The sequence below is a fragment of the Xenia sp. Carnegie-2017 genome, unplaced genomic scaffold (assembly GCF_021976095.1).
Source record: "Xenia sp. Carnegie-2017 unplaced genomic scaffold, XeniaSp_v1 HiC_scaffold_22, whole genome shotgun sequence".
In the NCBI taxonomy this organism is placed as follows: Eukaryota; Metazoa; Cnidaria; class Anthozoa; order Malacalcyonacea; family Xeniidae; genus Xenia; species Xenia sp. Carnegie-2017.
In genome coordinates, this window is record NW_025813485.1 from 1082195 (window position 1) to 1095943 (window position 13749).

Consider the following 13749-nt stretch of genomic DNA (forward strand, 5'->3'; position numbering starts at 1 on the left):
TGAAAAGTATCCACATTCATTCAGACACGTGACATGCAGTTTCTGGAAAGTATCCACGTTTATTCACGCACGTGACATACAGTTTTTGAAAAGTATCCACATTCATTCACACACGTGACATACAGTTTTTGAAAAGTATTCACATTCATTCACACACGTGACATACAGTTTTTGAAAAGTATTCACATTCATTCACACACGTGACATACAGTTTTTAAAAAGTATCCACATTCATTCACACACGTGACATACAGTTTTTGAAAAGTATCCACATTCATTCACACACGTGACATGCAGTTTCTGGAAAGTATCCACGTTCATTCACGCACGTGACATACAGTTTTGAAAAGTATCCACATTCATTCACACACGTGACATACAGTTTTTGAAAAGTATTCACATTCATTCACACACGTGACATACAGTTTCTGAAAAGTATCAAAATTTATTCAGACATGTGACGTACATATGAAAACTTTCCATATTCATTCAGACAAAAACAACAAAGAAATATTTCATGTTAATAATTGAGTAATGCTAGTCATTATTTTCCATTTTTGATATGACTTTTACCTACTTGTGCTAGCCAGTCATCGCAATTACTCTGCCTCCACATTTAAAAAAACCTTGTTTGAAACTCACCTCATTCAAACAGAGAATTCGATCTGCGTCAGCAAGAAATTGCAATTGATGAGTGACAAGAACACATAGTTTTGTCTTCAAAATACCACGAATACAACTAAAAAAATGGACGGTTTGGATAAGAATGTAGACGTGATCGTCCAAAAAGAACAAAAAAAAACTGACTAGTTTCTTCTCATTACTTCATCAAAACAATTACTCTCGTTTAGTAAGGTAAATTACAATCATAAATATACCATTAATTGTTTCAATTTAAATTAATATCTTATTATCTTAATATGTTATTAAAACTTTTCTGACTTAACAAAAACTTGAATTATAACACTCCTTTTTAAAAATATGATTAATTCCAAGGCAAATTACTGCAAAGGTAAAGAGTATCTCTTAAAGTGCTAAATATGTAATGTCATATGCTTAACTTGTTATCAATGACAGATCTTTGCTAGGTTAGAATACAATATACCTACACAGCTTATTTTGAATTCAAAATACTTTAAAAACAACACCATCAGTCAAAAAATCTACAGAATATTCAAGAATTAAATTATTACCACTAAGATTTGTTTTAAAGTATTTTGAATTGGAAATATATTCATATAATACTGCTAGTTATAGCTATTTTTGGCTTGATAATCAGCTGTTTGAAAAACTCAGGCTCTAGCGTGGTCAGCCCACAAATTTGGTCCTGTTATGTAAATGTTTCTGTGATCTGACTTATAAAATATGATAGATCTATCGCGCAGATTTTGGAAAAAGACGTTATAAAAATTCTTCATGCATAAATTTTATGAAAGCAAAGATTGTAAATTCTTACTTGCTAAAGATATGTCTAGAAACATGTGCGTCAACAGCACTAAGAGGATCGTCCATTAGGTAAACATCTGCATCCATATAAATGGCTCTATAAATAAATTAATAAACGTACATGCAATTGCTTGTGATGTCATTTTATATTGAAATCAAATGAACAAATGCAAAATATATCTTGAATGATAACTCAGACAATATTATGATCAGTGATCACAGTTACGTTCATCATAAAAACTTCAATTTCACAACTATCTTTGAGATAAAATTGTTTTAAGTAATTAATCAAAACGTTCAATTCTAAAACTTATACTCCACATAAATAAAATATAGATGACTGCAAAGTGAACGAGTCGCGCTGACATATAAAGATTGGCTCTGTACCTCGCTAAATTCACTCTTGCTCTCTGTCCACCACTTAATGATACACCACGCTCTCCAACTAAAGTGTCATCACCATCAGAAAGAGCTTCAATATCCTTCAAGCAAAAAATAAATTAATTGGAGGGGAAAAGGTTGAAAATCAATCACTTTATTCTTCTTTACTGCTCTGTATCGTAATAAATGAAATTTTGAAATGTAACACAAGACAAACGGGTGAAAATGGATTGAATGTTGTATAAAAGTGTTTATAAAGATGTAACCTTTTCAAGAGCACAACCATGAATGACTTCAAAATATCTGTTTTTATCAAAATTTCTTCCAAACAGAATATTTTCTCGAAGAGTTCCTGAGAAAACCCAAGGTTGTTGTGATACATATGCAACACGGCCATTGATACAAATGACACCATTGGTTACTGGAAGTTCACGTAGTAACGTCATTAGCAGCGATGACTAGAATACAAATATAAAATTCAATTTCTCTTAAAGCAAAACAAAGTAAATTCAGGCTTATAGCTTGAAAATAATTTTATGGTAAATTTATTTGGAAGGCAATACATAATGTTTTGTTATTGAATATAATTTCATTGATGTGTTTATAAGACATAAATTAACATCAAAGCAAAAAGACGTCAATTCAGAACTTTTCACCTTTCCACATCCAACTGGACCAACAATCATCAAAAGTTCTCCCTGTGAATAGAAAACAACGAATTTGTAACCAGAAAAGAAATTACGAAATATTTCTCAGAATTCGGGATACGTACAGGTGATACTTTGAAAGTAACATTTGATAAAACATTCTCATTGCTTTCCTAAAACATCAAAGTAACATGATGAAAGACACGAATGATCAAACATGAATCAATGTTGAAAACTACAGTATTATTTAAAAAGTTCAATAACCTTGTTCCAAGAAGAACAGACATTATCAAATGTAACACCATGTGTTTCATCTCTGGCTCTATTGGCAGAGAGAGTTTTTCCTTCATCCAAAAGTAAGAATTTCTGAATGGACAAAGAATATAAAACAGACAAATCAAAATGCGAGAAACTTCAGCAAGCATACAACAATAATAAGTCAAAAAAATTTAACTATCAAATATGATAATGAAGAGTTGATTAAATTGTTAGTGACATCACTTTAATCAACAGACAAGAAAGTAGCTGTATTAAAATCGTTCAAGCAAGTTGTATGAAACTTGATCTACTTTTTTTACTGCATGAATATAAATATAACAAGTACTATGTTTTAATGTCCGCGTTAGCGAACAAGTTCAATGGCAGACTACTACATGACGTGGCACCAACAAACAGACCACTGACGTATTCATAGAAGACCTCCCCACACACACACAAAGAGACCTGCATACCGCAATTCTACGAAGAGATACACCAGATTCTTTAAAGCCTGTGATGAACCTCGGTATAAAAACAGAGGTCAAAGAATGAATAGCAGAGATAATGGCAACAATCGTAAATACTTTCTCATTTGTGAGAGTATGTCCATTTAACACGTATGGTATAAACATTGCAGTAGACACCAATGGAATCGTCGAAAGATAAAGCATTGCGTTTAGAGCGTTCAAACGTAATGTGTTGGCCACTTTTTTGATTTCCTTTCTAAAATTTTAATGATTTGATTTAATAGACATAAACTACCATAACAACAATGGACAAAAACAAAATTTAGATAAAAATGCAATACATTTTATCGTAATGTTACGAAGATTTTTAATGTGAAAACAGACATTTCTTCTCAAAAAATTTTTAAAACATAACACTATTGTGATCACATGGTACGTAGCTATGACAACAGTTCTTACGTACATCGGTTTGTCTAGGAATGTTCTACAAAAATTTCCGTTGTGTAATTTTTGTAAATGTAACAAGGGACAAGAACTTTGTGTAAGAGAATAGACTTTCATTCATATCCATTTATATAAACCCTTACATTATTACAACAACTCAATATTAGTATCATTCACACTCGCATCAGTGAGATCGTAAGAAAGACTATGAACATTACAACTGTTTCATTATAAAATATGTACCTTCTGACATTGCAGACAAGTTTAGAAAATGGATATTCCCAAGCATACATTTTAATGACACGCATGCCACAAATAACTTCATTCATTATTTTTATTCGCTCATCACGAAGTATGGCTGTTTTTGCTCTAAAAAAGGAAAGATGATCCCTGTTGGTTGATTGGTCCAGAGGGTTATAAGTCATGTAATAAATTGAAAACGTTAAAAAATGAAGTACGAAACCAATGCAAAAGAAACATTTCATTTTTTTTTGACGTGGATTGCCATGTACAAGACTTGAGTTCATGTACTTACAAACTAACTTCAAACCATTCTATTGACCTACCGCAGAGAAGCAAAGTACTTTCCAAGCCAAGATTGAAACGCCGGTAAAATAAAAAGAAGTGCCATCCCAGGAAGAAATGAAAACCCAATCTCCGTCCAGCATAAATAAGATGCAATAAGGAGTACCACTGGAGCGGGAATAACAAGAAGGCCAAAGAGCAAAGCCTATAAAACGTTCAGTTGAAATAATTTGAGAGAAAAAAACGCACCATAGGTAACAGGTATATGTACGTTCCAAAACAATTCCTTTTCAAACAACACGATCAAAATAATCCATTTATAAACTCAGTATTTTTAATTTGCTGTTTCCTATCATTTTCCTCGTTTTTGTGACTTATCAATATATCGTGTTGCTGATACAGAATCAAAAACTTGGTACCGAACAACGAGAGATCTATATTATTTCTCCAACTATACTATTGTACCTCTTCTGTTTTTTGAACATCATTTGTGACAAGGTTGACTATTTGTCCAGTGTCAGTGAAACCCAAGGAGGCCTGGCTCATGCGCAATGCCTATGTACGTACAAATCAGCTAATCAGTAAAATATGTACTTTATTTTTATACGTGAAATACAAACATCACCTTGTTGTAGATAACAGCTGATAACGCTATTCTTATATCCATTCCCGTTCTCAATGATTCTAGAAACAATGGATGGTGAACAATAGCCTCAACAAAGGTACAAATGGTGATAACAGCAGCAAATAAATAACCACTCTCTTTATCAACACCATCAACAGTATTGAATGATGCCACAATCTTTCCAATATAAATGGATACGATTACACGCATTGACATCTAAACAAAAGAAAATATTTAAATAATTTCACAGATGAATAGTAAAAATCATTTATCCCTCCATTAAATCTTTAACTCTTCAATGCTTGCGTTGTGGCACAATCAACGATTGAAAGACTAACTGTAAAATGCAGATAAAAAATATAAAATGTACCTCTAAAATAGCAAACACCAGAGAAGAGAAATACTTGTATCCAGCGACTTTCATCAATGGAATTAAGAGACTTGGTTTTTTCGACACTTTAACCTCATGCTGCCAAGCTCTAAAACGTTATACTTAATCATGAGAATGACAATTCTCGCAATGAAAGCAATCATAACGATAATACATTATGCAACTAATAAAAATATACGTATAATAGTATAATATTTTGTATTTGAAAGATACAACGGTTTTAAGTGGCTAAGGATTGTCGTATTAGTAAAATTAATCAAATTATTTTACAATACAACTATATTCAAAACTTTTAACATATCATGTAAACATTCAATAATTGTGTCGTTTATCAGACAAAATAAACGTGATTTAGTGCGTTTCCTTTCTCAAAATCACCTACTTTTCTAATTTTTCTGAAAGGTACGTCGTCGAATCTCTTTCAAGAACTTCACATATGTCAGATTCTGTTAAAGGTGTTTTGCTTCCCTTCCTCAACGTTTTGCCAAGCCAACTAAAAAATGAATAAAAAATATAAGATTTTAAAACAGTGTAGTGGAGAAAGTTTTCTTTGACAAGCGTTCATCATAAGATAGTCCATTTTCTAGTAAACTATGAAAAATAACGGTGCTCGCGTTTTAAAGTATGGTTGAAAAAATTTAACTTGCCTCTAACCATGTCAGCTTTAAAAATCCGTCGTACAAATACCGTATACTATGTACGCGGTGGTGATTGTGAGCTCTCAAGGAAATTTCATGTTGTGTGCATTGGAAAATAAATGGAGGACAATTTTTAATCAAACTTTTTAGCTGGCATGCAACGTTTGACACGTAAAAATTTAAGAGAAAATTCACGTAAAGATGGTGTCACAAATCAAAAACACACTAGTTAATAATTGTGCACATGATGGAGGTTTATTTCTTCATCGAGTTGACATAGGATAAGAAAACAACCACCAATTAAGACGTTCATTAAAACTTCTTTGGGATAAGTTCCCAAGTAAATTGTATGCCACTTTTATATAAGATGATCAAGAGTTGATTTCCATGAGAGCTAAAATTCAGTTTTCAATGAAAATTTATTTCTTGTAATCAATTTTTCATTTCCTCATTTTCAAACACTTTCTCTATTATCATATTCAAGGCAAAGGCACGTTGGTTGATCAGTGTCATTATTTCAGCCTATCTATTATATTAAGATTGAGTGTTTGAACCTAATATACTTGGCCTCATCACATTTATAACAATGTTTAACTATCAACAAATGAGAAAGTTAAAATAATAGAGATTTTCATTTGGGCACTCATGCAAAATAGGACTTGGCTAACAGCTTTACTGTCTATTTGAACTGTACTGAACTTTTAAAACACTCTTGCTGTGGCATGATTGAGAAAACGTTGCTTATAGCCTACTTTGTTTGCATTCATAAAGCTACTAAGATGCATTTCTATTCCTGAGAGAAGCAAATAGTTAAAGCCATACATATTACCTATTTCAAGATTCCATAACAGAGAACTTTTGTTGAGTGGATTGACTGTGATCACTAATTGACATCCATTTCTACAATCTTAACTACTTTGCCATTTTATTTTTAGAATTTTTATCATGCTTGAAACAATTGTACATATAAATGGAAAGTGAATGTGGGCTAAAAATTCACATTCAAATGATTTTGATCATTTAAACATAGTAAATTCACAACAGCTTTTTGCCTATATGCATTTAGAGTGAACTATATGCCAAAGATAAGCATTATTAACAAAGAAACACATGACAAAATGGAAAGTCCACACTGACTATCTTTGGGATATGCAACAGGAATGCAATCTGGGCTTTTTGTAACGATCAGTAGCACAGTAATTTTACCCATGCTATGCAAATAATTGATTGTTAACTGACTGAAAAAAAATTTTCTATAAAATGGATAATGCTTGTGATTTATATTTACGTAATGTGCGTAATTTTGAATGGCAACCGATAAAGTCAACCTCAAACTATTTTAACAATTTAATGCATTTCTGTTTCTTTGAATAATTTTCAAGATAAACATCGTTACTATCAGTTGTTTTTCATTAATATCAATATTTTTCAAAGTCAAAAACTAAGAGTTCTTTTAAAAGCAATATTGAGAGTCTGCACAAACCTTTGTGAAACGTGTGATGAGAAAAAATTTGCCTTAGCAGCAGGATTTTCATTACAGCGGGGATTTTTTTCCCTCTTCATTTCCCGCAAGAGCTGAATCGGTTGCTTGCTCAGCTTTTTTCCGCAGTAATTTTTGTTCAAGTGAATCTTTCCTCGTGGTTAATATTGAAAGTTGAGACTCTAAGTACATTGAAATGACATCATAATGAAACAGCGATTACAACACCAAGTTGAATCGTACAATAAATATTTTTAACTAGTAAGAAAGGCATCAAATTTAAAAACATCCAGCCATAAAGACAATCACTTTTTCTACAGCCAATACTTGAATAAACTCGCTGATTGATCATCAGTCATTCGAACGACTTCTAAAGGCTAATTTATAGTTCATGCGACACGTGTCGCGCGCCATGTCGCATGAGGAATATGACGTCATATCACCAAAACGGAAGTAACATTTGACGTAATTTCACCAATTGTCGCACACGTGCGCCTCGCAAAGTTGTAACGTCGCAGACATATGCTAGCCATATGCAGACATATGCTAGACATATGTAACGGCGCTAAAATGCTAGACAACCACGACAGGCTAATGACAATAGCAGGTATAAGTTTTCCGCCAGGATTACCACTCTTCGATTTCAAACGCTTTTTGGCTTTCGTAAATCGGTCCCGTATTTTCTTCCATTTTTGTCTGCAAACAGCATCATTTGTTTCGAGCTTTTCGGCGATTTCCTTCCATGAATTCGTAGTATTTTGTAGGTCTTTATAATCCCTTCTAGACGAGTCTTACATATGAGGGTATTTCTTAACTTCTTCCGCTAATCTTTCTTCGAATCCATCCATGATTTAATATTTTTCATATTTGTGATAAACATATGCTGAGACAAACACAAATGACTAACTCACGTGTTATTAGATAGCCAATTATCTTGCGCGACAATCCGACAAAATGCAAACCATGGTTGTCGCACATAATGTAAACCATGGTTGTCGCATGGGTTGTCGCGTTTACTATAAATGCTTTATTTGATTGTTGGATGGCGCGTGCCCATAGATTGCACAAGCCAGAGTGTCGCGCGACACATGTCGTAAGAAGTATAAATTGGCCTTAAGTTATTTTAAATCTTGAATCAACTTTAATTGAATTACATAAAGTAAAGCTTCATTTTCAAAATATGTATTCGTTGGATCTTCCTATCAAACATAGGGGCATTACAGCTTATGATCTTATCATAATTACTTTAAAGTCGTAAAAAGTGAGCATTTTTTTAACGGAATGACTCGGGCATACGATTCCTTTAAATCTCTTTTTTTCTCTGCGTGTAAATATGGAAAAAATATTCGCCGAAACACAAAACAAAGTTTGACATTCACCTTAAGCGTCATTGTTATTGGATCTGGCTTCTCACTTTTCAATTATTTTAGTCTAAACATTATCCCATCATCAATACTTCTGGCTTCAGATAAACGAGAAAAGAAAAAAGTTGTTATTCTTGGCACTGGTTGGGGTGCTGTCAATTTTTTAAGGTGCGTACTTCTGCGAAAATTGACCAATACAATTGATTCATAAATTATTAAAAAATTATGTAGTTGATTATTAAAGTAAATGGTTTGAGCTTGGGAGTATCGTTATATGTTTGTAAATGATGATCGTCCAGGTTAATAAAGTCCTGAGAAGGACTGTTTTTGTTCTTGTTGACTGACGTTTCGACAACCTTAGCGGTAGTCATCTTCAGAGTCAAAAATTTGTCATTTTTGACTCTGAAGATGACCTAATTGTCGAAACGTCAGTCAACAAGAACAAAAACAGTCCTTCTCAGGACTTTATTAACCTGGACGATCATCATTTACAAACATATAGTTGATTATTGATATATGATGGCACTGATGTCCTTGTGTGAACATTCTTTCGTTGTTGTTTATGTTGAGGGAAAAATTGCTTTCAGAAAGATTAAAGCCATTCCAAATTAATGTTCAAATTATGTTCTTATTAAAAACATGTCGTCTCTACTTACATTACAATTACAAGTTTTATCTTTGATAACAACTTTAGACAACAATCATCGCCTTGCTCTGATGGTCTTGGGCTTGTATTTATCAGCTCTCGAGTTCCCCCAAAGTTCTCTGTTTGCATAAGCCTGTGCATAACACAGTAAACATCTTTTATTTCTTGATTTAAGAGACAAAACTATTGAATCACATGTGTGATACCTCATGACACTGGGCATAATCAAACAATGACATTCTAGGAACTGCAGAACAGTTTTATCTTAGGGAGGGTTTAAATCATCTATTAATTGGTTCCAACCTCTGTTTATTCTTGTAACACACACATTTGCTATGTTTGAAAGCTAAAACAATGCCCTCCCTCCCTTGCTCTTTGTTCCCTCCCTGCTTTATTGTACTGTCTTCTCTGTATTATTCTACTATCAATGTCTTTGACACAAATTTTTGCTTCAAACATATCTTCACATGTTGGAGATTGGTTTATAAAACTAATAAGAATTGTCATGACTTTGTTTCACACAATTATTTGATGATAAGTTTATTTCATTATTGTGAAATCATGTGTAAACTGCACTGAATCTTATTAAAAACCAGCAATATTGCAATTCTTATTTATTTTTAGAAATTTGGATCCTGATTTGTACGAGATTGAGATTGTCTCACCAAGAAACTATTTCTTGATGACCCCCCTTCTTCCTAGTGTTACCGTGGGAACATTGGAAGCTCGTAGTTTAGTTGAGCCAATCAGGAAGCTATACAGTAAATGGCACAAGACTGACATATATTTTCACGAGGCTGAGTGTGTAGACGTTGATGTTGAAAATCATGTAGTGAAGTGTCAAGATATTTCAGGTTGTTTCTACTCTGTCTCAGAATACTTTATGACTAAATTATCAGCAAGCAATGAAAACTATCAGTTTAGTAAGCAATCCATTTATGCTAAATATTTCTTGGTCTATCAGTGTGTAGCCCAGAGGTTTTGCTTACATAAACCTACGAATGACTTTCGCACAAATTCCCTCTAGTTATAGTCTCGTTATAGTTTAATACTTTAAATTGATAATGAAATATGTTTGGTTTGCCCTAATTATATTTTTATATATAATGAGGTATCTTTGTTTTATTTTAAAGGAATAGCAGGTGAAAATCCTGAGTTCACTTTAAATTACGATCTTCTCATCGTTGCTGTTGGTGCTCAAAATAATACTTTTAATACACCTGGAGTAGAAGAAAACTGTCATTTTTTAAAATCCATCAACGATGTTAACGCTATCAGAAATAATATTCTTGACTGTTTTGAAACTGCTGCAATGAAAGGACGGTCGGACGATGAAATCAAACAGTTGTTGCATTTCGTTGTAGTCGGAGGAGGACCGACTGGTTAGTGGAATATTTTCCAGCTTAGTTTTGTAGTTCTACCACCTCCTGGTTTGTTAACCAATTAAAGTCAATGTGATGGCATATGTCAAATTTTGGCTCTGAATGTGTGTAGCTACCATGGCAGAAAAATGTTCACATGTAAATTTCTTAATGTATTAGGTGTAGAATTTGCTGCAGAACTTTGTGACTTTGTGAAAGAAGATTTGATAAAGCAGTATGGAAAACTTTCAGAAATTGCTCAAATAACATTGGTACACAGTCGAGATCATATTTTGAATAATTATGATGAACAGGTAAAAGTTATCATTTTCTTTCTAAAGTTGCCATTTTATTGATTAGCGTTCTTGTTTAGATCAGTGACTACACTGAAAAGCGTTTTAAGTCAGATATTGTTAACTGTGTGACAAATTCCCGTGTCACGGAGGTCATTGATCATTCTCTTGTTATCATGGACAAAATGTCAAAACAAAAACGTAACGAAAGATTTGGTGTGTGTGTATGGGCTACTGGTATAGCTCCTTGTCCTCTTACTAAGAAAATTGCTCAGAAATTACCTCAGCAAAACAACAGGTTTTGTCTATTTCTTTATTTGATATAGTTTAATGGTTATTATCAATAATTTTTAATCTGACAAATTTTTATGATTTTGGCCTCAGGAACACCACCCATTCTTCCCTTTTGTCAGTCTCAAACCCATAGAAATGCCGGAAGGACATTAATTTTTAAAATCTGACCAAATTAATTATGCGAATCAGTTCTTCTTCAATACAGGATCGATAGAAGCCTGAGTAACAACGAGCGCCATCAGTACTGTTGACCCGCAGAGTGTTGATGGAAATTAAACAACCTTAGGTTGATAGAGGAGAGGAAGAAGACGTATGCATAGACTTTTACAGTTTATGAGTTACAGAAGGGGCTTAGAATGTTGGGGCTTTAGAAAAAAAGCAAAATAGTTGGTGGACATTAAACTTAGGAGAAAGATAGACATCCAAAGACCAAAAGGAAAGGTCTTACAGCTAAACGTTTACTAGCAGGACTCAAACTGTTTTATTTTGATGTTGATCAGCTCTGAGTTCTTTCTTGTTTGTGATGGTGATGAACAGGTTATCAAGCGAGGTTAGACAGACGTCCATATGGACCATGATGTCTAATGATATTGTGACAGGTAGTGAAAATAAGTAGCAGGTAGGGGCTACTCTAGAGAGATGGAAATATACACTTGAAATTGAAGATCAGCCGAAAGAAGACAAAACACGCATATGTGTGTAAGTAAGAGATACCCAAGAGGAACAAGGTTACAAGAAGTAGAGATAAAGAAGGTAGAACATTTTAGTTAGTCAAGATCAACAGTCCAAAGCCATAAAAATTATGGAAATGGAATGAAGTGTGTTTAGTGTGTGTTCCGATAACATATAATTGGTAAAACGGCAGTGAGACAAACAATGTTTAATGGATATAAGAGAGAGGCATTGAAAAAAAGGCAATAGTTAAAGTTGAAGGTTGCAGAGGTCTGCTTTAGGGGAGAAAAGGAATGGTGTAGCCAGCCAATAAAAAATTTACACGATCTGTCGCTGTCACTGGGGAGAAGGAAGTCTTTTTACTTTTTGAACATTGTTTTAATGTCAATAGGCATGGTCTTGTTACGGATAAATTTCTAAGAGTGAAGGGCAGTAATGGGACTATTTATGCAATTGGTGACTGCGCTGTTGTTGAACAAGAAAAAATTACAGAGTCCATTGATGAATGGTTTAAAAAAGCAGACAAAGATTTCGATGGCTCCCTTGACATTGACGAATTTACAGGTAAATCGAAAATTTTTTGAAAGGATACAAGTAAACTAACGCAGACATATTTTTTTATACTTAAATTAATTAGTATTATTTCGTATATACATTGGTGTTGAAAGTTATACTTGCAATTTTCAGCTATAATGGAACAAGCCAAAGAGAAATATCCTCAAGTGTCGTCTTACTTCACATCTGCATGGAAAACGTCGATAAAAAAGTAGGTTTTGCAAATATATTTTAAACTTTAGAAGGTTAAGTCATTATGTGCACATTTTATGACTTTCAGTCTTGCCGTCTTTTTTAAATTGATCGCCTGGTGCATTATAAAGAACGAATCCCTTTGATTTTGTTAGGGCCTTTAATGAGGTGGATGAAGATGGCAACAAGAAATTAAATGTAAACGAATTTCGAGACGTTTTGAAGAAGGTGGACAGTAAACTACGAAGTTATCCTGCAACTGCACAAGTTGCATCTCAACAAGGTCGTTATCTTGCCAAATTGTTTACCAAAATTCATTCGTCAGAAAATGAGGACTTTAAAGATTTGGATTTACAACCATTCTCATATCGCCATCTTGGATCCTTTGCCTATGTTGGAGATGATAAAGCCGTCTTAAAAGTACCTATTTTAGGTACTTTGTCTGGCTGGTGGGTGATGTGGTTGTGGAGAGCGACGTATCTTAATGAATGTGTTGGATGGCGAACGAGGATCTTGGTTGCGTTTGATTGGATAAAAACGAAGATAAATGGACGTGATACTTCAAGAATTTAATGGACATCCCATGATTTGGATAAATCTTCTCACATCATGCACCTGTATTTTGTTGAGATTCTAGAATGTTTTTTATTCAATAATTTTGCAGTTATTATAATATTGCTTTGGGCTCAGGTTTTTTTAAAGATTTGGTGACAACGACCCAAAATGAAGTATTTTGATTAGTAGTTGTAATATTCTATTATATTGTTCATTATTAGATTTTCTTTTAAATTTTCTTATGTAAATCAAGTTTTTTCGTCCTCAGAATAGACTAGCATGTAAATAATACTGTACGTTTTCTATCTAGATAACTGGAAAGTCCAGCCCGCTATTTTTTGTCTAGCATTTCAGCAGAACGCTATCATTATTCATTTGTCTGGAATATCACAGACTTTACAATATGTGAGTTAACATAATTCTCTCAAAATAGCCCTTCGGTGTGTGAACACATTCATAGAAAATAAAAAATATTTTGCACCTTTGAACGTTTTATATGTTTAAACTTTTAAAAG

At 33.4% G+C, this 13749-nt stretch overlaps 3 protein-coding genes across 3 annotated transcripts in view; 1 reads left to right on the plus strand and 2 right to left on the minus strand.

Moving 5' to 3' along the window:
- LOC124446085 overlaps window positions 1–3283 on the minus strand; it is an 18912-nt gene extending 15629 nt beyond the window's left edge. The window contains exon 1 of the mRNA XM_046996887.1: window positions 3206–3283. The gene's annotated coding sequence lies outside the window, so the exon portion shown is untranslated. The remainder of the gene's footprint in view (window positions 1–3205) is intronic.
- The window catches only part of LOC124446082 (ATP-binding cassette sub-family C member 4-like), a 14623-nt gene extending 6928 nt beyond the window's left edge, over window positions 1–7695 (minus strand). Inside the window, exons 1-16 of the mRNA XM_046996880.1 lie at window positions 7306–7695; window positions 5567–5677; window positions 5164–5272; window positions 4794–5009; window positions 4634–4723; window positions 4210–4373; window positions 3887–4012; window positions 3317–3455; window positions 3198–3212; window positions 2739–2840; window positions 2600–2647; window positions 2484–2525; window positions 2094–2285; window positions 1834–1928; window positions 1457–1543; window positions 643–739 (exon numbers count right to left, since the gene is read on the minus strand). Coding sequence (XP_046852836.1) covers window positions 643–739; window positions 1457–1543; window positions 1834–1928; window positions 2094–2285; window positions 2484–2525; window positions 2600–2647; window positions 2739–2840; window positions 3198–3212; window positions 3317–3455; window positions 3887–4012; window positions 4210–4373; window positions 4634–4723; window positions 4794–5009; window positions 5164–5272; window positions 5567–5677; window positions 7306–7385 — 1713 coding nt within the window. The 5' untranslated portion in view covers window positions 7386–7695. The remainder of the gene's footprint in view (window positions 1–642; window positions 740–1456; window positions 1544–1833; window positions 1929–2093; window positions 2286–2483; window positions 2526–2599; window positions 2648–2738; window positions 2841–3197; window positions 3213–3316; window positions 3456–3886; window positions 4013–4209; window positions 4374–4633; window positions 4724–4793; window positions 5010–5163; window positions 5273–5566; window positions 5678–7305) is intronic.
- A 204-nt stretch (window positions 7696–7899) lies between these two features.
- Window positions 7900–13722, plus strand: LOC124446086 (external alternative NAD(P)H-ubiquinone oxidoreductase B1, mitochondrial-like). The gene is made up of 9 exons (XM_046996888.1): window positions 7900–7909; window positions 8733–8834; window positions 9937–10166; window positions 10446–10694; window positions 10854–10987; window positions 11047–11264; window positions 12324–12496; window positions 12620–12698; window positions 12835–13722. The coding sequence occupies exons 3-9, from the start codon at window positions 9995–9997 to the stop codon at window positions 13250–13252; spliced, it is 1443 nt and encodes a 480-aa protein (XP_046852844.1). The 5' UTR covers window positions 7900–7909; window positions 8733–8834; window positions 9937–9994; the 3' UTR covers window positions 13253–13722.
- Window positions 13723–13749: the final 27 nt, after the last annotated feature.